This window comes from Zingiber officinale, chromosome 2A (assembly GCF_018446385.1).
Source record: "Zingiber officinale cultivar Zhangliang chromosome 2A, Zo_v1.1, whole genome shotgun sequence".
Classification (NCBI taxonomy): Eukaryota; Viridiplantae; Streptophyta; class Magnoliopsida; order Zingiberales; family Zingiberaceae; genus Zingiber; species Zingiber officinale.
In genome coordinates, this window is record NC_055988.1 from 148,468,001 (window position 1) to 148,495,768 (window position 27,768).

General features: G+C 33.2%; 1 protein-coding gene across 7 annotated transcripts; it reads left to right on the forward strand.

The window, feature by feature from the left end:
- On the forward strand, positions 1-27,768 carry LOC122042610. Of its 7 annotated transcripts, none has more exons than XM_042602799.1 (13): positions 24-148; positions 573-877; positions 1,806-2,002; positions 2,826-2,954; positions 7,345-7,496; positions 15,440-15,533; positions 16,405-16,475; positions 16,539-16,645; positions 22,466-22,587; positions 24,569-24,657; positions 25,582-25,641; positions 26,171-26,275; positions 27,414-27,768. In XM_042602799.1, the coding sequence occupies exons 3-13, from the start codon at positions 1,831-1,833 to the stop codon at positions 27,522-27,524; spliced, it is 1,212 nt and encodes a 403-aa protein (XP_042458733.1). In that variant the 5' UTR covers positions 24-148; positions 573-877; positions 1,806-1,830; the 3' UTR covers positions 27,525-27,768. The 7 variants fall into 7 exon arrangements, with proteins under 7 accessions (XP_042458732.1, XP_042458737.1, XP_042458731.1 ...); XM_042602800.1 differs by having other exon boundaries at positions 573-865; XM_042602802.1 differs by having other exon boundaries at positions 573-845.

The window sequence follows — 27,768 nt, forward strand, 5'->3', positions numbered from 1 at the left end:
GTTTTTTTTTTTTGAAATTGGACGAATTTGGCAAGAAAATTAATTTCGTCGCAAACTTTTCCCTAGCCCGATGACCTCTATTCTCTTCCATCTTCACATACCGTTGGCAGCGGCGGCGCAGCTCTTCCGCGGCGACGATTTCCGTCAGGTAGGGTTTCTCTTCCCCATCTCTTCTCTCCTCTCCGGCAGACCTCTAGATCCTGCCAGATCCGGCCGTTGGCCCACCGAGTTCAGCTGCTGCCGGCCGGTCGCGGCCCGCCTGGGCCACTTCGGCCGGTGGTAGCCCCCTCGGCCGCCCTAGGCGGCTGCCGGCCGGTCGCGGCCACCCTAGGCTGCTGCCGGCAGGTCGCCGCCACCCCAGGCCGCTGCCGGCAGGTCGCCGCCACCCCAGGCCGCGGCAGATAGGTCAGATGGACTCGAACGAGAAGTTGGTCATGAATTTTAATAAATAATTAAAATGAAAAAAGGGTTTTTGATAATTTAGCAAATATAGGAAAAATGTTAGGCCGTTTAACTTTTACCATCATTTATTTGATAATAATAAATAATTTCACAATTTAATTTTATCCCAGAGCCCTAATCTCGCTTCTCTCGTTCTTGTTCCACTCATGCCGTCTGCCGCCGCTGGCGTTCCGAAATATCCAAAGGTTTTAGCGGTCGACTACTGTCCTCCGAGCCTCGGGGATCTAGTCTCAGTTCCCATTCTCCGCAGTTCGCAGGCGCATTACTCTGTGGGTCGTGGTTACGTGGCTGTGCGAGCTCCAGCAGTTGGCCTGTTTTCTCTTAAGTCCTATTTTTCGCGTGAATTTCTGGCGAAGCCAACGTGCTGCTAGGCTTTAACTGCTGTCTGCTCCTGTCCAATCTAGTATATTGCTCTGTAATGTCTATTGAATTGATTCAACGGATTTTTTTTTTTCAAAAAAGTAAAAAAGTTAAACTGGTTTGTGTTTTACTTTATTAATGAATGCCAATTTAGCTTTAGAATTTGGCATTTTCATGTTGCTTTGGACATTAAGCCACGCCTTCAGTTGGTCAAAGTTTCGGAGAATTCTCTGTTTTTTTGGTTCCTTTTTAATCACTTTGTGTTGTCAAAGAAATGAAAGCTTGTGAATAAATGAATTAACAACTAAATATGTTAGGTGAAATGAATTGTTTGGACCTCATATTTTTTGTGTTTCCTCTATTGTTACAGTATACATATATTAAAAATTGAGTCCATTTTCCTAAGAATTAAATTTTGATAAGTGGTATCTAGCGGCTAATAAACTCATGAATAGTTATGTATGGTTACATATAATTTGGATGGGTTTCATGGCTATAATTTAATGGAAGTTATAAACTGTTGATAGTGAAGATGATTTTGGTAGTTATGTTTTTCTTAGGTTTGATGATTATATTTTGATTGTTATGTATGGTTTATGCATAGTTTTGTTTCTTATGTTTTGATGGAAGTTTTTAACTTTTGATACTTTAGATGTTATGATGGCCATGAATGGTTTAATACCTTTATACATTACTTGTATTGTGATAACTATGTAACTAATGTAAGTTGTTAAATTTTCATATTAGAGATGTATGATTTACAAGTTGCATCTTATATTAGACTTTTAAAATATTCAAGTGACTTACAATTAGTACAATTTTAGAATTTCATATTCTTAGTTTTTTTATAAATATTTAGAATTGCAATTATAGAAATTAAATGTTCGATTAGGGAACTAGTGACTTGAAATATTTTCTGTACAATTTATGGTTTGGTTCTGATACTATGGTTATCCCTATTGCTTCTATTGTGGTGATTGCAGATCGACAAATCATCAATTGGTAGTGATGATGATGAGTATTGGCAGAAGAAGGATCTATGAACTCTCCTTGCGGTCGAGTCCTGCTACTTCTGCCAACTTCTTGCGAAATCCTTTCCCTGGCATTGTGTATTCATCGACTAATGATGATTCTACACAACTACTTTTCTTTCATTCAACCCTTGTTGGCAATGTTAGAGGTGACTAATTTGTTTCATGATATAATCTTTTGTCTAATTTTGGAGCTATTTTGCACTCACTCAACTTTCAGAGAGCTATAGGTGAAGGGTATAGATAACTTATTTGATTAATATATATTGGTTTTAGATGAGCCAACAATAACCACAATACTAACTAAGAGTATTTATAGGTGAAGGGTACAGAGAGCTTGTTTGATTAATATGTATTGGTTTTAGACGAGCCAACAATAACCACAATAAGAGTATTTCTCTATCCTTGATGTTGATTTGCTTTTTGCACTTAGTCACTAACAAGATGTCACCAACAATATATAGTAGTTGTTCATGACCAACCATAAACAATGCGTACTACTAAGAATTTTTCATTTGAATCATTAATACTAAAATATTTCAAAAGATATTGTGTTTGCACACTACTTTGTGAACGGTGAAGATTCATGAGTTCCAGATAGTACTTTGCATCCTAAATATTCCATGGTTTGTAGCATTTTCTTTTGCTTCTATTTAGAATGTTTTCTTTGGCATGTTCACTGTGTTAGTAGCTCATGTTATAACTGATGAATATTTTAATATTACCTCAGTGTTAATTGGTCAAACTGTTGCAACTGCATAAACTTTGGTTCTGATACTTCAATGAGGATGCACAAATGTTTAGTTACTTTGATGTTTTACATGGATATGCATGCCTTTAATCATGTGCTTACTCTTTGAAATCAAACTTAAATGAATTTTACAATTATTATCAATTATTTATTTATTTATTTATTTATTTGTTTGTTTATTTTATGTTGTCTTAATAGTTCTTATATTATATGTACTCCAGGGATTACCTGTGGTATTTTAGAGACTTCAACTTTTAAAATTCAGCAACGGGAACATGGTGCATCTTTCTCTAATACTGCCATAACATTTTTGTCATCAGTGGCAAATAAAGATGATGTTCAAACTACAGGTTATTTCTTGTTCCTTTGTAAGCTTCATACCAAGACATTACACATTTTTGTTATCCTTCTTAGTTAACCATTGTTAGTGGTACATGCATTAGGAATGATTATTTTTAAACCGTGCTTCACTATTTTAAAGAAGGAAAACACTTCAAAGAAAATTCGATATAAAACATGGTTAATTTTGGAGAATAAAGAATTTCAAAAAAGACCATGGGAACTTTATTTTCCATTTTTCATATGTCTTTCTACTTTTCTGCTTATATTTTCTTCATTTTTAAATATAAGATTAAGTCCTTAGAAAATAGAATAACTGAAAGTAAACCCTTGTTTAGGCGTTAGGGTTTGCTTACTCACCTTTCTAGAACCAAGGTATTAAATACCGAGCTATGCCGGGCAAAATTTATTGTTTTGCTCATTGAGCGACACCAAGAGGCCGTGACCACTTGCGTTTTTTTTATTACAGTTTTTTTTTTCAGTTTCCTTTTTTTTTGTTTAATTTTAAATTTTATATTTTAAAAGATAGTTTTTTTTTGTTTCTTTCCCATGTTGATTTTTTTTTCCATTGAAAATTCATTAATTTTTTCCTACCATTCATTAATTTTTTTCCCTCCATCGGTCCATGACGCTAAATAAAGAGGAAAAAAAACCTCTTTAATAATCTCTCTGAGGATGATTATTTTTTCTCTGTCCTTCATCTCTTTACAAAGGTAAATAGAGAAAAAAAACTCTTAAGCTCTTTAAGAATGATCATCTTTCTTATTCCCTTCTTCATCCGTCTACGAGGTAAACATAGAGAGAAAAAAATAAATTATTAAGAAAGATAAAATTAATAAATATAATATAATTTTTAACTATATAAAATATACTACTATTAATGAACTAAATTAATCTATATATAAATTTGGTTTAATTTAAATTGATCAAATAAATCCAAATTAGATTACTTAAACTACTTGATCCCGCCATGATGGATTTCGTTTAACCCTAAATCAATTTTTACTCGATAGCATTTCACGAGATAATATCAAAACTTAAATAAGACATTCAACATCTCAGATATAACTCAATAATAAACATTTATATCAATCAAATATTAATAAAATGCTTTTTAATTAGATGATTTTATATTTAAAAAAGTATCTAAACCAATACCGTATCAGCACAACACGATAAGATACTGAAACCGTATCGTGTCATAAATCGAAACTTCGACATGATTCAAAATTTTAATCTTTGTTTAGAACATTATGTTTTTATGGTTGGAATAGTACTGTTTAAGTGAAAAACTCCGTTTCTACCAAATCCTGGAGGAGGAAGAGGATCCTAGGTCCATCACAACATAATCTTTGTTACGTTTGTGAATCTTTAACTTTATTTTGAATCTGAAATTCTACCTTTAGGCTCACTCATATTCACTTTGCCGATGCTCCTATTCTTACTAACCTGGACCAGAGCTCATGATGAGATACTTGGTAATTGATTTGGTAGTCAAACTTCTTATGTTCTTTTATTTTTTTGCCTATCATAATTCTAGGAGTTGTGAGCACTTTCAAGCTGGAAAATTCATGGATTAATAGACTAACAACTTTGAGGATGTAAACATGTTGTGCTTGTCCATTCTTCTCTCAATATATAGTCTTCTATTCACTTCCCTACAATTTATGAACAAGGTTGTCAAATCGGAATTTATATCATGAATTGTTTTGAGGAATTATGAATTATAAGGTTCACATAAAATATTAGGAAATATGCTCAAAAATAATTTTATTTTATTTAGAATAGTTGTGATATCTAAAATATCTATAAAGTAATATAATATTTCATTTAATAGCATAATAGAATAGGTGTGTTAAAAGAGATAGATGTGAAAAGGAAGATAAACTCTACCCTTTCACATCTTCAAATAATGGTTCTTAAAATATTTTTAGAAGGTCCCTACATAAGTGCCTTGACATTTTAGCTTAGATTGGGTTTCCACCATAGTTTGCAAAATCGCGATCCGGATCGTAGGATCGTACGATCCTACGATCCGGAAACCCAAAATCGATCCAGGATCGTGCAGAATCATTTTTGCAGTAGGATCGCAGCAGGATCGGTAGGATCGGAGCAGAATCGGTAGAATCGGAGCAGGATCGGAGCAGAATCGGAGTAGGATCGGTGGAAGCTTTGAGAGGTCATAACTTTTGACTCGGATTGAACCACGGGGCCTATAATATATCAAATTAAAGCTCGTTCAGAGATCTTTAATAAATTTCAAAGTTTATCCTTAACCATTATCTTTTTTTCATCTTATTAGAGTTTTAAATTATTTAAATATATGTTTAATTATTCTTGAGTTAGTTTTTTATCAATAATATTCTGTCATTTATTTTTCTCAAAACAATAAGTTTTTGAATGTCTATTGTCTAGTATTGTGTGACATCAACCAGTCTTTAGAAGATTATTTCCGACATTCATATTTGAATCGAAGGATTCAATAGCTTCTGTTATATACGTTAGATGCTTTGTTGACATTTAAATTGAATTATTTTATAAATCAAGGAATATTTTTGACATTGTATGTGTTATTATTATTGTGTTAATAGATATTTTATATTCTTTTATTTTATGATATGAAAATATAAATATTATTACTATGCGAGAATGATAGTTGAATTACAAGTTAATTTAAATTTGTACATGTAGTAATGTAATTTGATGTGTTGAGTGTAAATAATTGCATATATATACAAAATTAGTTATTTATTTATATGTAAATGAGTTTTTAGGTATTTTTTCTAATTATTAATCATGTATGATAAAATTTTAAGGGTTTTTGGTAGGATCGTACGATTCTACGATCCGATCCTGACCGATCCGATCCTGACCCTAAATCGATCCTGCGTAGGATCGCGATTCTACAAACTATGGTTTCCACTTTGGCTTTGACAATATGGAGTAAGTTGGATCATAAAAACTATATAAGTTCATATTTTTAAATGTATAGATTATTGTTTATTTTATTTTATTCTACTAAGAATTGTAATTTAATAAGCAATAGAATTTTTTTTTTATCAAATGTTTTTGACCGTGATAAATTATTGGAATCAAATGTAAGAAAACTTAGAGTCTTAGACTCTTAAGTCACGATGTCATCTTTCTTGTCATTTTATTTGTTAATTTACAAAATTAATTCTTCTAAATTATTATTAGGTGTCACAATTATATTGGCTATCATCAGTTTTGTTTCTTAACTTGATAAGATTTTTTTATCTTTTTTTTTTAAATTTTAAGATTTTAGTCCGGCAACCTTAATACTTCTATTGTATATCATTTCATATTTTTTATTATACTAAATTTGGTTTAATTTCTAGTATATTGCATCTAACTTAATTTCTTAATGAAATAGATATAATTTTAATTGGCTAAATATAACATGGACTTTCTTTTTTTAGAAAGATTCATATCAAACCAAATAATTTTTCATTTTTGATTCATATGTAAGAATTGCATTGATTTATATGTGAATTATGTTATATGATTCTAGCAACTAAGAGTTTTATATTATTTAATAGAATACAATAGCTAAAAGAGTGGAATCTTGAAGTTAATAATGACATAGAAGCATAAATCTTGTCAAGTGGAGACAACAAGTTGTTGACAGCCAATATGAACTTGACATTGTAGAATGATTAATAAAAGTCAATCCTGTCATATGATATCTAAAGTGATAATAAGGGTGAAATTAATAGCGACTTAGAAGTTATGTCATGTCTAAGTTATAATAGCAATTTAGAAGTCATGTCATGTCTAAATTATCTTTCATTTGATGATAATATTTTTTTTGTATGTGGAAAATATTTGGTGAGGAAGGTTCCTATTACTCAATTCATTTCATTTTTTAATGGAATTAAATAAATAATAATTTGAACATTAAGAATATTAGCTTATATTTTTTTGTTATAAATCAACATCAATTTATTTCATCTATTCCATTACGTTATTAAATAAAATTTATATTATGTTGCATAGTTTTAGAATTATTTTCAACATATATAATTTTTATAGGGATCTTGCTTTATGGTTGTATACGATTTCATGATGTGATCATCGCAATGATTCATGAGCCTCAATTTGACAACCTTGAGGATAAGTTGTCACATCTAAGACAGCTTATAAAAATATTTCATAATGATAGGATTTAGAAACTTATCATCCGACAAGGAGAAAAAAATAAACATCATAAAAGCTGGGGCAAGTGATGATTTGGGTATTTGACTTCTTCGTTGCAGGTTAATTTTCCATCTACTTAGATATGATAATTATTGGTTTATTTTGATTGTGTCCAATAACCTAACAATTATTCTAGTTTTTACAAGAACTGTTATGCTCAAATTTCTATTTGTCTTCCTGCAGAAACGGTAGAGGAGTTATATAAAAAAATACTCATGTCTATTGAAGCTCGGACTATGTCTCCAAATGCTTGGTTATGGTCTCTAATAAGTAAATGTTCAACCAGAGATGATATAAAGCTTCTCTTGGATGCATTACACAAACTTCGTATATTCGTAAGTTCTATTGATTATTTGACAGAGTTAATCCTTTTCCTCTCCTTTCTGCTTCCTGGCTATACTTATGGGCACATTGTTTGCTTCTGAATATAAGCACAAAGCTTGCTTGAGTTGCCAGAAAAAAAATAAAGATATTATTTGACTATGATTATGAAAGGATGTGGCTCATATGGTAAAAATCATCCATCAGAAGAATCAAAGATGTTTCTCGCTGACGTGATGAGTTTATGGATCCCATATGTCCATGTGACCACATTAACCATAGTATTATAATCTATCAACATTCATGAATAGGTTTGTATCCACTTCCTAAGAGCTCACCTGTGAACCTTCAGAAATATTAAGAAAATAAGTTTCAATATTCTTTAAAGACTCAATTAAACCCAAACATGAATGTGATGATTTTTGGTTTGTTAATGTTCTAGTACAAATTAGGAATTTGTTTTTTAAATCTAATACTTTATTTTGCTAAATCTTTTTATTTAGGATAATAAACTAATTAAGGTACTTTTGAGTATGTTAGGGACTTATTTGTAAATACTATATATTACAAGAGCCTAAATGTAATCTTTACTTGGATGGATAATATAGTTAAAATGGATTAGCTAGGGCATTGAACCTAAATCTTTCCCGTATCTAATATCAGAGTCGTATGGTCCTTGATTTAGAATTGAGAAGGTGTGTTGCTGAGATCACATATTCCCTTCTGTGTCAAATGGTGCCATGTCACCCCATTCAAGACTAGAGACCTTTTGATCCTATTCATCTGGGAATGTGGAGCTCTCTATTAAGATGCATGACCATTCTTCTCTCTCCTTCCTCTCAACATTGTAACAGCCTCTCCTGAGACTTACCTTGACTTCCATCAGTCGATTGGTGCCTTGACCTTCCTCTTAATGCGGCAACAATGTTTCTTGAGATCTGCTCAAGCTCCCATTCGCCTTTGCCTTGATGCGGCCACCCACTTCCCATTGGCCTCTTATTGAGTGAGCATGTGAAAACAGTGAGTGATGTCTCCCCTCTTTCGCCTAAATCTCGATACAATGTCTCTACCTTTTCTCATAAGACCCTGAAGTTGTCTCAACTTCTTCTGATGAGACAAAGCTACCTTCGCCACCATTGGAGCGAAGGAAAACAACTATTGACGATCACAATTTGTCTCTGCTAGAGGAGAATCATTTTGATTCGCTACTCAGCGATGAAACCACATCTACCTTTTCTTTTATTCTTGATTAAATTACTGAAGCAGTAACCTATAAGAAAAAAGAAAAGGACAAGTTTCTTAACTGCATCATCAAGCATGTTTTATTCTGCTACTTGAATCTCTTGGGGTCGATGCATATCACCATGGAAAATCTCAACAGAAGAAATTATGCAACATGGTTATAGCAGTTCTTGTTTAGACCATGGGTCAAGGATAGCTACAATAACTCATTACCTGAACTGTTGATATTTTTCAGTTCATTCAAGCTTCATGGTAGCATGCTGACGCACAACCATTGGCTCTTCTTTGGTAGTCCATCAACCCCATTCTCATGAGCCTTTATTGATTCTTCTTTTTGTGCTATGGGATTTGGACATATGTTAGAGATCCATACACGGTGATATTTCTTGAGCATATGATGTGATTAGAAGTCTATTTCAGTTGCGATAGTCTGACATAGAGATCATGACATAGAGATAACAACACATTGGTCGATTCCAGATCATCATTGTTGATCTTCTAGATATCTTTTCAATTATCTTTACTGTATGAGCTACACAAGGAGTGTTTCAACCAATTGTTGACTATTACATTGCTCACATAGTTCAACCTTACTAGAGTTCGTGCAAACTCAAATTTTAGGAGGTGCCTCCATTCTACATCTATCAAAAGTCTAAATGAGAGTGTTGAGGGCATTCAGTCACTAGATCCATAGCATCATCAGTATAACTTGTAGACAGATCCACTCTTAACACCTAGTTAATGTTGGTAGAGTTCAGGGTGGTAGAGAAGATTATTGGCAAAATTGTGGTCTTACTAGTAGACAACACATACCGAAATGTAAGAGTGGAAAGTTAGCCATGTTGGGGATAACTGCTGCTCACTTCATGACTAGCCACCTGGTCATCCTCTACACTTTATCAGAGGAGGTGCAATCCAAAGAGATTTTTACATTAAGAGTCTTAGGATTGAGTATATCAAGTTGCACTTTCATATATCTTTACCAACTTCAATTTTAATGGAGTCTTATTGTAGCAAATCTGCCACCCTCTAGTCAACTCGGCACCCTCGGACAACTTTAATGGAGTCTTAACAATATACGTTATAGGTCTACATTTAATATTATTTTGATGGATAATATATATATATATATATATATATAGGTAGAAAGAATTAGCTAGAGAATAACAGAGATAGATTAATTGCAACTTTGTTAATGAGAATATACAGTATGACGAGATTGATACATCATTTGTTAGTTCTAATGATCAATTAACAAAGTTTTCTTTTAAAAGTCCTAGGATCAACATATTTGTAGCAAGCTGGGCTTTCATACATTTTTTTATCAACTTGAGGGAGTGTTAAAGATCTATTTATTCATAAATAGTATACATTATAATGACAAAAATGTAATATTACTTTTATGGATAATATATATGCAGGTAGAAGGGACTACCTAGGATTTTAAACTAAATCTTTCCCTCTCAAAGTCCATTTAGATATAATATTAGAATTATTTCCAATTAAAAATATTTTTGTTTATTTCTATTTATGTTTGGGTTGATCCCTAAGATAATCATCTTCTTCATCATAAAGTTTGAGTTTTTGAGAATTTTATTTTGGTATTCCTTCATTTGTTATTAAAGTTGAATCTGGTTGGTATTCTGTAGGGGTGTAAATGAGCTAAGCCGCTCGTGAGCTATTCGAAGCTCGATTCGATAAAAGCTCGTTTGAGCTCGTTTAATGAGGCTCGTTAAGATAAACAAACCAAGCTCAAGCTTCACAATATTCGGCTCATTAGCTCGTGAACATGTTCGTTAAGCTCATAAATCAACTTTTTAATAAAAAAAAATAGTTTTGATATTGAATTTATAGATTTTACACTCTACTTATGAAAAACATAGACAAATATATTAAATTTATTTATTAGAATAAAATTATAAATTTTAACAAGAATATTATAATTTTTTTAAAATATATAATTTAGTTTTTAATGAATATTTAAATTTATAATTTATATTTATTAAGTTCGTTTAGGTTCGATAAAAGCTCGAATAAGCTCGTGAGCCATGAATATATTCGTTAAATAAAGCTCGAGCTCGGCTCGATTATACACGAGCCAAACTCAAACATCCAAGAGTTCGGCTCGGCTCGGCTCGATTACACCCATGCACAATCCATCCTTTCCATCAATTTTTATCTTTGTGTTACCTTCTCCTGCAACATCACTTCCTTCCCTGTTCATCAGTTCATCCCCTTTTTCTGCTAGCACCCCTTTTAGCTGTGTTTGAAGATACAACATTTTGAACATTCAACTCCTAAATCTCCCAGTGTTGGATTTGTCTTCCTCTTCTGCTAGTTCCATGGCAGCCCTCCTTTTGTCTTTTCGCTTTCATCATTTACCCTAGATGTGGGTTGTGCAAATCACAAGCATCACGGCTGCTGCTGCCAGATTTAGAACCTGTCCACCTCTACATGCAGAAGATGATATCTCCTATTCAAGATCTCCACCTTCATCATTGCTGCACACAAGTGGTGATTTCTGTCTTCAGCAGATCAATTTGTATAAATCTTCTTTTATAAAAATCTCCATTAGAGTCAATTCTAACATCCTCTATTATCCTTAATAGGATTGATATCTTCTTCCCTACCAGCGCTGTGAGGAATCTACTGTAAGAGTGAGCCTTCCCTTCCTCTTCTTCGGTACCATAGAGAGGAGGGCCCATCCTCCTTAACAATGGTTTTGGAACTGCTTCTTTCATCATCAATTTGCAATGCAGCCACCACTGCAACTATAGTCCTGAACTCGTCATTTGTAGCCCTGCTCCTCGACACTTCTGCAAGCGAAGGCAAAACCTTGTCTTTTGTTGGTCTAGATGCCAATGTGCCCTACCTAAGCAGATTCTTTCTTTTAAACTTGGTATAACTTTCCATTTCCACCGACCAATTATTAAGGCCTTGAGGAATTGATTAGAAGGGGATGAAAAGTGATTGACCTATAATTCAATCATCCTACTCTCGCCAATGCCTTAGCCATGTCATACAAATAAAGTTATGCAATGAAAATAAAGCATTAAGACAATTTACACTTACCAATCATTAACACGAGCATGTAATGTGGTTTGGAACCTTCATTCCTATCCGAGGCCTATGACTCATAAGTGAATCACTCTTGAAAGCTCACTATCTTTCTCCTTTGCATATAACATTTGGACTGGAGAAACCTTTTACAACAATAAATTTTATAATAAAAACTTAGAGGACTAGGCTAAGAATACAAGGGAAAAATTCTAAGTATTGTTCAATCAATATTTACACTAGCTTTTAAAAACTCCTCTTAGTCCTTTTATTGTCTTTAATCTCTTTAGCTGTAACTTATTGTCTTCAACCTTCACTTACGTTTTGTTGTTATGTTGCCAATTAGTATCTTTGGATTACTTTTGTTTGTAGGTTACCAACAGTTACCTCAATCGACTAGTTTCCACCTTTAGTTGAATGATCCATTGTAAACCCTAGCTCATTCGACCATTGCAACTTCAGTCAAATCAACAACCATTTTTGGCTCTCATTGAGTCAGTTGACTAAATTCCAACATCATATGATTAAACTTGATCAGTTGACTAGGTTCCAAATAGAAATATTCTTACGAGCCACCAAACCATCAATCTTGAGTTGACTCCTTAATCGACTTAGCTCATTTGTCGATTAGATTCCAACATTAACATGGGTCATTTGAACTCAATCACTTGACTACCTAGTTGACTATGCTTATAACAGAGGCATTCTTTTAGGTAGCCATCAAGCTTGAGTTAGATTCATTGACTGACTCGTGCTAGTGGACTGGGAACACACTAGTCAATTAGAGCTTTGACTATGATCATCCATTAATACAAGTCCCTCCGCTCTCACAACTCGCACAAAAAAAAAATGTGAAACCTCCAAATCATCGGCCCCCTAGAGCCGGTCCTATGGATATGAAGAGAGGAAAATTCAAGTACACATATGGAAGGCGCATAGCGGGCAGTACCACAGGCAATGACACCCTGAGTTGGCCCCTGCCCAATTCGGACAACTCTCACAACTCGCACAAGCGCTTACCTTCCGTAGCTTGACTTGGCTACTAAGGTTATCTCTTGCAAGGTTCTCATCCTTCAGATGCACTGAGCTCTTAGCTTGCACCATGTGCAATACTTCACACTTTTATTTACGTAGTTTGCGTTATTCTAGCTACCATCAATGTTGTGTCTTGATGCTCCTCATTCTGCTGTCCTTCGAATGTTCCATTCTATCCTTTTTTGATCTCCAGTGGACCTCGACCCATTGAGTCAACTAACTTGCCATGCCACGTCAAGCTCCATAAGTTACTCTAACACTATCTTAAGACTTCTTGTCCTAAAGTCCCCTTGAATGCTTCATACAACCTTCTCCTTAATCCATCATACCTCCAAGCCATTGAGTGCATTGCCTTGTCGTGCAAGTGATTATCCACGCTCAATCTCGTTAAGTCATGAGCTTCGCAAGATCCATTTGTGTCTGGTCAAGTTCTTGCATGATTTAACACATTGAACATATAAAGCAAGGTCTAACTTAAACCCTTTATTCAAACATCCAAATCCAAGATCGAGTACAACCACTTAGGTACGATTGCACCATCATCAACTTTCTACATAAGCCTGGTCATGTGCCTAAGCTGAGGACCAAATTCTAACTGCTTATGCTTCTCCAATCGAAACTTCCTATACACAAAGTACCTCCTTCCTTGACCAACTTATGCTTTTTCTTGAAGTTATTATTCCACAAGTTGCACATCATCCACAGTTGACTTAAGAGCTCGAGCCCTAACCTAGGGGACTTTATCACAATCCTCAATTGTGGAAGAGATTCATGCCACCTGTATGTTCATCTTTAGGCTCCTGTGATTAATAGTAGTGGGCTCAAATTTAACTAGATTTGGTATAAGGGCAGATTGGATCCATTAAAAACTAGAAGAGTTGAAGATGTTTGGGATTTACTACAAGTGTGGTCCAAAATCGACACAAAGTTTATTGGCAAGATTGCAAAGGAGATCCCAAGTGCAACCACTCTACTGATTGAATGATGTCCGAATACGTGACAACTTCAACAGGAGACATTTGCATTTTCTAGTAAAGTCACAACATATTCTTTTATTAGTTAGTTGATTAATTTAACTTTTCTCTATTTAATTAATTTTCCCCACAAAACTTTTAGGTGTTATTATATCTTACTTTAAAAATACCAACATATGTATAACTTTTTAAATTTGTATCTTAGTTTGTTCTTCATTTATCATATTGTAATTTACAAAAAAATATATCTTCCATCATATTTTTTTATTGCACCTTTGTTCACTGCATTACTTAATAAGCATAGTTACTTGTCAATATATTTAGATATGCACGATAAGAAGAAATGCTACTACTGTTAGAAATATGAGAGACACATGTTTACACTGGCTTAAATTCATTGGAAATAGGTGCGAACCATTTTAATGAATATGCCCCTAGATGATTTAATGGATAACATGCACCCTTACCAACAATCATATTACTTGGAAATGCAAGCCTAAACATGCTAAGGCAGAAGTTTCTAGTTTTGACAGATAAGATTTGATATCTTTTTAGTTGACTAATTAAAATAGAAGATTTTTTTGATTGATATGACATGATCACTATCGAATGAGTATAGTTTGCCAAACATAAATCTATTGGAGCCATTAAGGAATTTTAGCAAAGTGTGCAAGCTTGTTAGACTAATTTGGATAACCATCTATTGAATATTGGCCATATAAACTTAAAGAAAGATATTCATAAACAGTTTACCTATGAACTATATCGCAAATGGATAAATCTCAAACAATTTCTTAAGTTTGTTTAGTAGAATACTGCTTTTAATTTTAAAATTTACATGTGTTGTAATATTAGATGGACTTAGGCGGATCCTTGTCCCATAGATTAATGTCTTGGGTCAAAAGTTCTTAAATAAGGTATTTTATCTTCTCTTACATTGACAGACAAGGTTTATCAAAAGATGTAAAGGTTGAATGGTACCTTAAGCAAAACAAATTCTATTGAACAAGATGAAGAGAGAAATACTATCCTAAACATAAAATTGCACATATCAGGAGCACAACCCAAGTTGAAAAGTAAATTTCATAAAAATGAAACGTAGGTTAAGTACGTCACCGAAAGCCCCACTTTATCTAAAATCAGTTAACTTTAGTTGAATCACATGACTTAAAGGTATCATATGACGTTTTGGCACAAAAGACCCTTTTCTTTATGATGAAGAACTTTTAGCAGAGCCACAATATTTGATTGAAATATCTAGATTGAATATAATTGTTGTCCACATCAAGTATGTGTTTAAGTAATATCTGTTAAGTGTAATATAATAATTGTAGCATTAGTATAATTTATCACTTATAAACAACTCTAGAAACAGTCGAAGTAAAATTTATTTGTTTTTTTCAATATATAACATGCTTAGAAAACTATAGATGGCTATGTTTCATATATTGAATAGAGTTAGCTTAGTTATAAGCATAAGCTTGTCTTTAGTTCTTGAAAAAAGCTCAAGCTCATTTCGAGTTGAATAAGAACAGAATGAATAGACATACTTGAGCATAATCCATTTAATATGATTAAATTCAAGGTTTATTGCTTGAGGCTTGAAAATGATACATTATATGGTCATTGATTTTGTGTTTTGGATGCAGAGGTTATCCAACCTTCGGATACACTCAAATTTCAATTGTCATCTTTGTATGAAGGTGTCTGAGGCATGCGCTCGTGCAAATGCCCTTGATTATGGTATGCTCTATACATGAACTTGCAGGCTATGGATCTTCAGTCAAAATTTTGCTCGCTTGACACTAACACATTGCATTCAAGTGCTTCAAATGTTTTACTGGATATCTTCTGCATAACTACCATCCATGATGGTGAAGACTTGAAGTCTTCAAATTTTACTTGTGATTGACTTAAATAAGCTCTTTAATATACAATCCATCTGCTGTCTTGGAACACTTTTAATCTTTCAGCTCTTGTTATGATGAATTAGAGCTATCACTTCTCTCAAAAGGTTTTAGAGCATATTTGCTTGGTAAATGCAAATACCAGAACACCTAGTAAATCTTAGAAACAGTCTGCTAGACGGAGGCACAGAGGTAGATATTTACATCCTCAGGTTCAAGTGCCCCTAAGGTTATGAATCTCAACATAAATTGGCCTGTGAATAAAATGCAACATTCTTTTAGCTTTATTCATTTTGCACATATTCAAAGGGATTCATTAGACGTACTCCATTCTGCAATATGTTGCATATATTTCAACGAAATGGTGACAATGGTGGAGGTAACAATGAAGGCATTTGAGTTTCTAACTCAAGTTAAATGGAGTGTTGGCTGATGAAACTAAGTAAAAGAGTCACAGCAGATGTATGTTTTCTTAGTGTGGTTTATACTATGCTTATGATTGGGATTAGCGATTATAATATTTTAAATATTTTTTGGGTTCATGGTGATATCGGCAATTGCACTATTTATGCATATTATCAATGCATTAATGTTGTTTATGAGGGAAGAATTATGGGAAGCTATATAAAATTAGAGAAACTGCCAAAAAAAATATTTTTTTATCAATTTGACCAACCTTTTAGAGGTAACTAGCATGGCATCTGCAGGGTTAAAGACTTTATGGAAGCACAATATCTACGGTTTATCTCCAAGTATCGGTTCTGCTCATTATTTACTGGTATGCAATGCACTTACCTGGTAGTTTCATTACTTCGTTTGCTTGAGAAATCTTTTTCTACAGTCATATGCCAAGGAGCACAATGACGATCAGCTTATGGTAAAGATTATGCGGATTCTAGAAAGGAACTCATTGCCACTTCAAGCAGGTACAGCAGACAAAGTATTCAGGTATTATGATAGTACACAATTTCTGTTGTCATTCTAGGTAAAAATGGAAAGTCTGAGGTCATACCACAGTATTCTTATGTTGCCTCTTATTATGAGGTTTAATCATTGTAAAGAGGAGATTTCTCATGATTTCATTATTTTACTTATTTACTGGAAGAAAGAAAAGGGTCATAAGAATATGCATACCACAGTATAGTTTCAAAAAGCATGCAGTCAGTAGGTGACCAACTGAACATAGTGCACATGCGATGTGCAGGAACATAGATGGGAATACACAAACTTTTTTTCACAATATTAAAAACATTTATATTTATAAAAGATAACTAATATCCAATAAAATATATTGATATAGCCTTCCAATTCATACTTCTTTATAGAACAAAATATGACGATCATTGTACAATACAAAGAAGCAAAACATATGAAATATAACAACCAATATTTATCAATATGTGAAATTAATCCAAATAAGATATTTATCTATTTATTTTTTAACTACAATCCATATGCGGCTGTTATGTGATCCTTTATAAAATCCGCCTTGGTGACTGAATATGCAGTCCAAGTGGGGTTTTTACCATGAGCATTTTTATCTTGGCAGCAATTTCCTGTGGTCATGGTTCTACTCACTTTTACATACCATGATAAATATACACAGTTTATTTATGTTACCTAAGGTCAACTGTTCAAGTCTCCTGTACTTTTTCTCCAATTCAATTTAGCTACACAATGACAATGGATAAGAAGATAAAAATATGTCTGAAAGATCATATTTCAGCAGATCCATACAAACTTAAAACATGATTATATTATATATTAGAGTTGAATAGATGGGAATAATGCGATACTGGTTTGCAACAAAACTTTATGTGGTACTTGATTGTCAGTTTAATTGTAAGGATGAGTTTTGCTTTCTAACTTATTATATGAGGAAGCATCAGAAAGATGATACTGAGCAAATTAAAACAAAAAAGGAATAGACAATAGTACTGTGTTAACCAGTAATGCTAGGCTGCCATCGCCATGCTTAGCTCTAGTTATCGTAGTTAAGCAATGTTTGAGTAAAAAGCAACAGCCAGGACCCACGAGTAGGGTTGAGCAAAATCTCAATCACCGAACTGATTTGATTTGGAAATTCAGTTTGGTTAATTCCGAAATTCATTTTTTTTTAAAAAAGAATCTCGACTATTTTGGTTCGGTCTCCATTATAAAACCCAAAATTCGGCTGATTAAACCAAATTGAATTTATGGCAGTCAACTAATGCATTATGATCAATTGATTGCTGGTCCAAGTTTGTGATAAAACAGACAGGAAGTGGCGCAAATCGACATCCATAAATTTAGCATAGTAAGTTTAGGAATCAATTGGTGCAGTTGACTGTCCACATAGCAATAAATTCTTGTTATTTTTTTTAAAAAAAAAGTTCAGTTAATTCGGTTGGTTATTGAATTAATCGATTTTATATCGGTTCGGTTTTAGTGGCAAACTTCGATTGGTTCGGTTTGTCCAAAAAAGTTTGGTTTCGGTTAGTTCAGTTTTAACTGAATGCTCATCTCTGCCCACGAGGATGACATATGCCAATTTGTTGAAAGAAGATGACCCAAATAGCAGTGCCCGTTAGTCCGTTACACCTTTAGTGAAAACTAAAAGTAGAATACTACATGGTTGGAGTGAGAAAATTATTTAAATCCCTGCAGTTGTTAAATCTATATTGATTACAGTGGTGGGCAAAATGTTTGATATTATTGTATGACGTACAACTAATTCTACCTCTTTGATCTAGCTGGCCATTTCTTGTAAAGCTAAATAACTCATCACCTGTAAATAAATTCTAATTCCTGGTACAGATAACTTTTCATTTAAATCTCTCAGAATTTTAGTTTCTTCTAATATCTAACCTTTTTTTTGGATACATGGTTCTTTACATGTTTCTCTACATATCATATATTTTTCAATACATATGAATGAACTATCTTGCTTGGACATGCTGAAAGCATGTGAAGAATTTTATGCATTATTTCATGCCCCATAGTAAAAACTTTGCATTATGTTTTAAGATTTACTAATGTTCTTAATATGAATGCAAAATGTCTGGTGGCTGGCTACAGCATCTGTTACAACACAAATAATTGGGCTCTCATCTCCAAGTATGCAACAAAGTTTATCAGTGCTAGGGTAAAACTTCGCCCATCAACATTTGATATTTGGATGGAATTTGCTGCAAAAATTGGTATGATTCTCTACCTTTTTATTTCCTGTAGGAGTAATAGATATGCCCATGTTTCCTGCACCAATATGATTCAATTTGGATTTACTGTTCAAAGTGATGTTAGAATAACTAAAATAAAAGTGCTTTTGAAGTAAGGGTGGGGTAATGTTCTTCACACATCTCCAATTTACTGATTTGGAATTGTTATGGACAAATATAGTGTTCATTGCTATTATTTTTTTTTTAAAACTAAGAATCTCATGGGGTTCTTTCCTCACATCATACTTCATGCTATACAGACAAACATGCATGCTTTGTTTGTATGCTTCCTTTCTCTGTTTCTGTAGCAGGTTTTGAAAAGATTTATTTTTGATTTTTTTTTTTTGCATGAATAAACTCTTGAAGGTACTGATTTTTGTAGCACTTCAGGAAACCATTATTTATATGTCTGAAGCATGATACCATGAGATCATTTTTGTATATCTAGATTAGATGTTCACAATGATTTTTTGAAGCACCTCATGAACACTGTGTTTATATCTATCTACACAAATCATAAAGCGTTTTGGTATTTTGCAAATTATAAATCATATCAAATTGTGATCATAAGGTTCATATTAAACACATGAATAAGTGAAAAAAAAATCTTATCTTATTAAAGTTGAAAGAAAGAATATCCTGTTTCAAACCATATTATGATTGATAATAAAGCACAATAACCCATTGCTACCATTATACAATGGCCATAAAGAAAGTATGAGAATGTAGTAAACTGGAAACAAATATAATTTTTCCTGTAAATGAGTCAATTATAACGAGTGGGTATTACTAAAATCTATAAGAAATGATTTCTATCTTCCGCTTGAACTTTTGAATATAGTAGAACATCATGTCTTATGCCAGTCAAATGGTTTTTGATTCCCAACCCAGTATTTGTTTCCACAGTGATTACATTTCAATCACATTTGATTTCCTTTAGCAACTTTTTTACAATGTTCCCATGTAACATTTACTTTCTATTTCTTTGGAGACATTTTGATTTCTTGAATCTGTTTAAGGTGAAACAGAAAATAAACTTGATTTATGTTACACAAAACAAAACAAAACAAAACAAAAAGGTGATTCATTTATGTGAACTGTGAAGACACAAAGTTATCAGTCACCAGTCCAGAAGATTGGAAAAACAGAATAACATCAATTTACAACGAATTTTGTTTCACGAAGAGATGTAACATGCACAGTGAAGAAGCACCACTCTATTGCACAGCAAAGCATCACAGGTAAAATGTTATGAAGTGCAAAAGTTAGAACATGAAGAAGCACCATGGTCAGTTTGTGAAGAAGCACTGTAGCTGGAATGTGAAGAAGCACCATGGATTTGGAGTGTCTACTACATGCTAGCATTTAGCATTTCTTAGACAAACAAAAAAAAATGGACTGAAGGACACTGGCATTGAGAATGCTTCTGGTCTCACATTTGACAAATGCTGTTGCTGTTGTTTCTACATGTGGAAGGAGCATCTGTGGAGGTCAATTATATTGCAAGTGGTGATGGCCGACACTGATGGTCAGCTGTGATGGCAATTGAAGGTTGATTTGACTGGTGGAGGAGCCGTGACTTCGTGGAATCAACCACATGAAGAGGGACATGAGACCAAACGAGATGTGGGCTAACCCTATAATATTGTTTATATATTTTTTTTTGATATTTGATTCTAATTTATTTTGGTCCATTAATCAGACTGCTTCATATCTAGTCAGACCTATTTGTATCGAGATGGAACCATTTTCAGATCAATTCATGACCACTTCCAATTAACCCCACCAATTCAAATCATTTGGGGGTGAATTGAATCAATCACATGAATTAAATGCAAAATCTGTGATTCTGATAACACTAATTTTGTTATGTCTACATTAGATGTTTGTCAATATTACCTTTGATTTTGTGTACACAGGAGATGCTCAATCTATTTGGAAAATTGAGAAGCTGAGAGCAAAATCTTGGAAAGAACCGACAGTTTTGAGTGGGCTTTCCTGTGCTATGGTAACTATCCTTATTGGATACCTACGGTTCCTAATCATTTGGATACCTAGTATTGTTCTCTATGTGATATGTTTCAACTATTGCATCTAGATCTACCATTATATTGCTGACTGCTGATCTAAGGAAAACAAATTGTAGAATGAAAGTAATTTTACCAAGTTACTAACAACTTGAGAGATAGAGGCACTATTATAGAGAAAGATGTCACAAGATTTTAAACATATGAAGATCTCATGGGCACTCTTTTTAAATTGCTTTTTCTCTGTTTGATTTTGCATTGTCTTGTACTTCATTTTCATTTACTTAGAAAAATAACTAGGGCCATGGTGAATAAACAAGTTTGTTGGTATGACCAATAATTGTTTCTAATAAATGTGGCATAGTCAATTTTAACAAATCCAGGGGTTTTCTTATTTTAGTTTCCTTTTTAAAATTAATTGACTTCTACTATTACTTATTTTTTTGAATCATGGATAATTTTCCTTCCAAAAGTAAAATCATTGCCTCTTTTATTCAGTAATTTTGATATTAACAAATATTGTGTCTATTGCATTATGGTTTTATTTTTTTTTTGGGAATGAACTTAGTTTATTGCCTTTTTTCATAAAACTATGGCAGGGATATCTACTTGAACATAACCCAGAGACTGCTGCTGCTACCATTCATCTCCTTTACCAGGTTTGACTAACTTTTGATCACTTTTGTTCGGACAAAATATCCTAATTTATTTTTACATTGTAGTATGTTAGCCAAAGATAACAATTGGTTGAAGCCATTCCTATCATACACTCATGAGGATGTACCCTAACGAGTACTCTTTTAAGTTTAAGACAATATATGATGTATATGTTGTCTGAGACATGTGCCTCTGACAGTAATTCTCTAGCAAATTTATCTAAGAAAAGATGTGGAAAGTTTTAGTGTTGTTCTTATTGTCTTTTTCATCATTTATGTGAGATTGTACTCATTCAAAAGTCTCATTGTTTGTGTGACTTTTTTAGAAACTTTATTTACCCTCAAATCTGTAACTGAAATTCAAGCTAATTTGTTGAAAGAAGATGACCCAAATAGCAGTACCCGTTACACCTTTAGTGAAAACTAAAAGTAGAATACTACATGGTTGGAGTGAGAAAATTATTTAAATCCCTGCAGTTGTTAAATCTATATTGATTACAGTGGTGGGCAAAATGTTTGATATTATTGTATGACGTACAACTAATTCTACCTCTTTGATCTAGCTGGCCATTTCTTGTAAAGCTAAATAACTCATCACCTGTAAATAAATTCTAATTCCTGGTACAGATAACTTTTCATTTAAATCTCTCAGAATTTTAGTTTCTTCTAATATCTAACCCCTTTTTTGGATACATGGTTCTTTACATGTTTCTCTACATATCATATATTTTTCAATACATATGAATGAACTATCTTGCTTGGACATGCTGAAAGCATGTGAAGAATTTTATGCATTATTTCATGCCCCATAGTAAAAACTTTGCATTATGTTTTAAGATTTACTAATGTTCTTAATATGAATGCAAAATGTCCGGTGGCTGGCTACAGCATCTGTTACAACACAAATAATTGGGCTCTTATCTCCAAGTATGCAACAAAGTTTATCAGTGCTAGGGTAAGACTTCGCCCATCAACATTTGATATTTGGATGGAATTTGCTGCAAAAATTGGTATGATTCTCTACCTTTTTATTTCCTGTAGGAGTAATAGATATGCCCATGTTTCCTGCACCAATATGATTCAATTTGGATTTACTATTCAAAGTGATGTTAGAATAACTAAAATAAAAGTGCTTTTGGAGTAAGGGTGGGGTAATGTTCTTCACACTTCTCCAATTTACTGATTTGGAATTGTTATGGACAAATATAGTGTTCATTGCTATTATTTTTTTTTTAAACTAAGAATCTCATGGGGTTCTTTCCTCACATCATACTTCATGCTATACAAACAAACATGCATGCTTTGTTTGTATGCTTCCTTTCTCTGTTTCTGTAGCAGGTTTTGAAAAGATTTATTTTTGATTGTTTTTTTTTGCATGAATAAACTCTTGAAGGTACTGATTTTTGTAGCACTTCAGGAAACCATTATTTATATATCTGAAGCATGATACCATGAGATCATTTTTGTATATCTAGATTAGATGTTCACAATGATTTTTTGAAGCACCTCATGAACACTGTGTTTATATCTATCTACACAAATCATAAAGCGTTTTGGTATTTTGCAAATTATAAATCATATCAAATTGTGATCATAAGGTTCATATTAAACACATGAATAAGTGAAAAAAACTCTTATCTTATTAAAGTTGAAAGAAAGAATATCCTGTTTCAAACCATATTATGATTGATAATAAAGCACAATAACCCATTGCTACCATTATACAATGGCCATAAAGAAAGTATGAGAATGTAGTAAATTGGAAACAAATATAATTTTTCCTGTAAATGAGTCAATTATAATGAGTGGGTATTACTAAAATCTATAAGAAATGATTTCTATCTTCCGCTTGAACTTTTGAATATAGTAGAACATCATGTCTTATGCCAGTCAAATGGTTTTTGATTCCCAACCCAGTATTTGTTTCCACAGTGATTACATTCCAATCACATTTGATTTCCTTTAGCAACTTTTTTACAATGTTCCCATGTAACATTAACTTTCTATTTCTTTGGAGACATTTTGATTTCTTGAATCCGTTTAAGGTGAAACAGAAAATAAACTTGATTTATGTTACACAAAACAAAACAAAACAAAAAGGTGATTCATTTATGTGAACTGTGAAGACACAAAGTTATCAGTCACCAGTCCAGAAGACTGGAAAAACAGAATAACATCAAAGTTATCAGTCACCAGTCCAGAAGATTGGAAAAACAGAATAACATCAATTTACAACGAATTTTGTTTCACGAAGAGATGTAACATGCACAGTGAAGAAGCACCACTCTATTGCACAGCAAAGCATCACAGGTAAAATGTTATGAAGTGCAAAAGTTAGAACATGAAGAAGCACCATGGTCAGTTTGTGAAGAAGCACTGTAGCTGGAATGTGAAGAAGCACCATGGATTTGGAGTGTCTACTACATGCTAGCATTTAGCATTTCTTAGACAAACAAAAAAAAAATGGACTGAAGGACACTGGCATTGAGAATGCTTCTGGTCTCACATTTGACAAATGCTGTTGCTGTTGTTTCTACATGTGGAAGGAGCATCTGTGGAGGTCAATTATATTGCAAGTGGTGATGACCGACACTGATGGTCAGCTGTGATGGCAATTGAAGGTTGATTTGACTGGCGGAGGAGCCGTGACTTCGTGGAATCAACCACATGAAGAGGGACATGAGACCAAACGAGATGTGGGCTAACCCTATAATATTGTTTATATATATTTTTTTTTGATATTTGATTCTAATTTATTTTGGCCCATTAATCAGACTGCTTCATATCTAGTCAGACCTATTGGTATCGAGATGGAACCATTTTCAGATCAATTCATGACCACTTCCAATTAACCCCACCAATTCAAATCATTTGGGGGTGAATTGAATCAATCACATGAATTAAATGCAAAATCTGTGATTCTGATAACACTAATTTTGTTATGTCTACATTAGATGTTTGTCAATATTACCTTTGATTTTGTGTACACAGGAGATGCTCAATCTATTTGGAAAATTGAGAAGCTGAGAGCAAAATCTTGGAAAGAACCAACAGTTTTGAGTGGGCTTTCCTGTGCTATGGTAACTATCCTTATTGGATACCTACGGTTCCTAATTATTGTTTGTTTGTACTTATATATTATTGGTGTGACCTACATTTATGTATGGTCAGTGTACTTCGAATCTGTTGTAGTAGACAACCAGTTTCTTGTAACTTCACAGTATCATTCAATTTTTGTAATTATTATCTGATTTAATTCATACTGTTTTATGAATTATCATGTCAGATGTTTTTGCATTTTTTATAAATGAAAATCATCTGAATTTGTTCAATTTTTGCCTATTACAGTCAAATTTGACAATCAAATAAAGGAAAAATGGAGAGGAGTAAAAGGAAGAGTAATGAAGTTAGAGGAGCAAGTACATAAAATAAACTAGTATTGTTCTCTATGTGATATGTTTCAACTATTGCATCTAGATCTACCATTATATTGCTGACTGCTGATCTAAGGAAAATAAATTGTAGAATGAAAGTAATTTTACCAAGTTACTAACAACTTGAGAGATAGAGGCACTATTATAGAGAAAGATGTCACAAGATTTTAAACATACGAAGATCTCATGGGCACTCTTTTTAAATTGCTTTTTCTCTGTTTGATTTTGCATTGTCTTGTACTTCATTTTCATTTACTTAGAAAAATAACTAGGGCCATGGTGAATAAACAAGTTTGTTGGTATGACCAATAATTTTTTCTAATAAATGTGGCATAGTCAATTTTAACAAATCCAGGGTTTTTCTTATTTTAGTTTCCTTTTTAAAATTAATTGACTTCTACTATTACTTATTTTTTTGAATCATGGATAATTTTCCTTCCAAAAGTAAAATCATTGCCTCTTTTATTCAGTAATTTTGATACTAACAAATATTGTGTCTATTGCATTATGGTTTTATTTTTTTTTGGGAATGAACTTAGTTTATTGCCTTTTTTCATAAAACTATTGCAGGGATATCTACTTGAACATAACCCAGAGACTGCTGCTGCTACCATTCATCTCCTTTACCAGGTTTGACCAACTTTTGATCACTTTTGTTCAGACAAAATATCCTAATTTATTTTTACATTGTAGTATGTTAGCCAAAGATAACAATTGGTTGAAGTCATTCCTATCATACACTCATGAGGATGTACCCTAACGAGTACTCTTTTAAGTTTAAGACAATATATGATGTATATGTTGTCTGAGGCATGTGCCTCTGACAGTAATTCTCTAGTAAATTTATCTAAGAAAAGATGTGGAAAGTTTTAGTGTTGTTCTTATTGTCTTTTTCATCATTTATGTGAGATTGTACTCATTCAAAAGTCTCATTGTTTGTGTGACTTTTTTAGAAACTTTATTTACCCTCAAATCTGTAACTGAAATTCAAGCTACAGTTTAAATTTTTGAAAGAAAACAACTATTTGAACAACAAATTATTAGTAAAGTAGCAGATTTTTTTTTTCCTTCAATTTTAAGTCTCTTTATTTTTTATTTATTTTTCCAGAATAAAATTCTTTCTAATGGTAAGTGACACCTGCTGTTCCATGCTCCACAGAATCTGCCAGAAACGAAGAAGCCACAAGTAGCAGAGGAACTGCATAAACTGGTTAGTCAATGGCCATTGGACATTATAAAGATTCAAAACAAGGAAAACAAACAGGTAATCTGGATGAGATATTGGCTCAAATCTCACTATGTCATCTACCTTTTATTATTATTATTTTTTAATTTATTTTTTCTATTCTTCATGCTTTACCTGAAATAGTTGGTATCTGAAGAACCTTTCCTGGTTTGGTTCAGGAACAATAACATGCCACCTCTCTTGGCTTTACCTCAAATCTCATTATTATTTTTTTCTGTGCTAGAGCCATATATTCATACAATATCTGCAAAAGAGAAAATAGCAAAGATGTGTACAATCAAATATCACAAAACACCCACCTCTCTTGGCTTTACCTCAATCTTTTTTTTTTGTTTTTCTGTGCTAGAGCCATTTATTCATACAATATCTGCAAAAGAGAAAATAGCAAAGATGTGTACAATCAAAATATCATGAAACACCCACCTCTCTCAGTTTCTGTTTATTGATACTTGCATGGTTCCTTGAAAGTAGCATGCCTCCAATTCCTCACTTGAAGTTATAGAAGCTAGTTTCTATTAATGTGACACATGGGTCATTTGGTTTCTGTTGTTTTCAACCCATTTATCTGACAACAGGTAAATTTTTGAGTCGTGTTCGTTGCAAGGTTTGCAAGAAGTGCCTAAAAACGGTTAGCATAATATTGTAGCCACAGTGAGAAAGCAGGCCCACTTCTTTGTAATTTGTCTTGTACACATAGCACCGACCTTTGTTGAAACTTTCAGTTTGTCTTGACATAATTGTTCCAAACACCTTATCAGTAAACACCCAAACAAACCTCTTGTTTGCAGAACCCATCAAAGCTCCAACAAACAGCAACCCCATGTTTACATCAAATTGTTTGCTTTAGGGCAAATGATCCAGATCCTTTCGTACAGTGGTGGCAAGCCTGCAATTTTTTATTTTATTTTTCCCATATAGGGAGTTTTTGAAAATATGACATGGTTTGCCAATTTCTCAATGAAGGTCTATTTGTGTACCATTTTTGCCCATTTGTTTTTCCCCTTTATTATTGGTTAATTTTGGTACCTTCCAAAAGTAGATCTTTTAATCAACTGCCTAACTTGTCAGTCTGTTTTGATAGTAACTGTAAATATTTCACTTGTTTATAACTTCTAGCTTTCCTTACATTGGCTAAACCCTCCATTTTACTTTCCAGGCACTAGCTGAATCCTTAAACAGAGACATCCCTGCGATGCTCAACTCCTTAATAAGTTTTGGGCTTGATGTTCCTGTGGATGCAAACAAACTCAACCCACTGGAAACATGAGTTACAATCTCGGATCGACTTTGGTGCTTGCAATTAAACTGGAGAAACCCATCTACATCCATAGCTCCTAGTGCTAATCAGAGCTTTCAATTTTAGATTTTAATGCATGCAAATGAAAATAATTTTGTAGCTCCGCGTGTTGCGTTGGTGGTGACATCCAAGGGCCCCGGGCCTAATATTGATATCTTTATTGTCATGGCTTCTCAATCCCCCAATTATTTGAGCACAAGCATTTTGTTGGATA

What these genes read in the sequence shown, in the direction of transcription:
- LOC122042610 (XM_042602798.1), top strand. Translation starts at nt 1,831, where the DNA reads ATGATGATGAGTATTGGCAGAAGAAGGATCTATGAACTCTCCTTGCGG. An exon ending in CCTTGTTGGCAATGTTAGAG is followed by an intron (nt 2,003 to 2,825) that starts GTGACTAATTTG and finishes TATGTACTCCAG; the next exon opens with GGATTACCTGTGGTATTTTA. An exon ending in TGCAAATGCCCTTGATTATG is followed by an intron (nt 15,534 to 16,404) that starts GTATGCTCTATA and finishes TGGCATCTGCAG; the next exon opens with GGTTAAAGACTTTATGGAAG.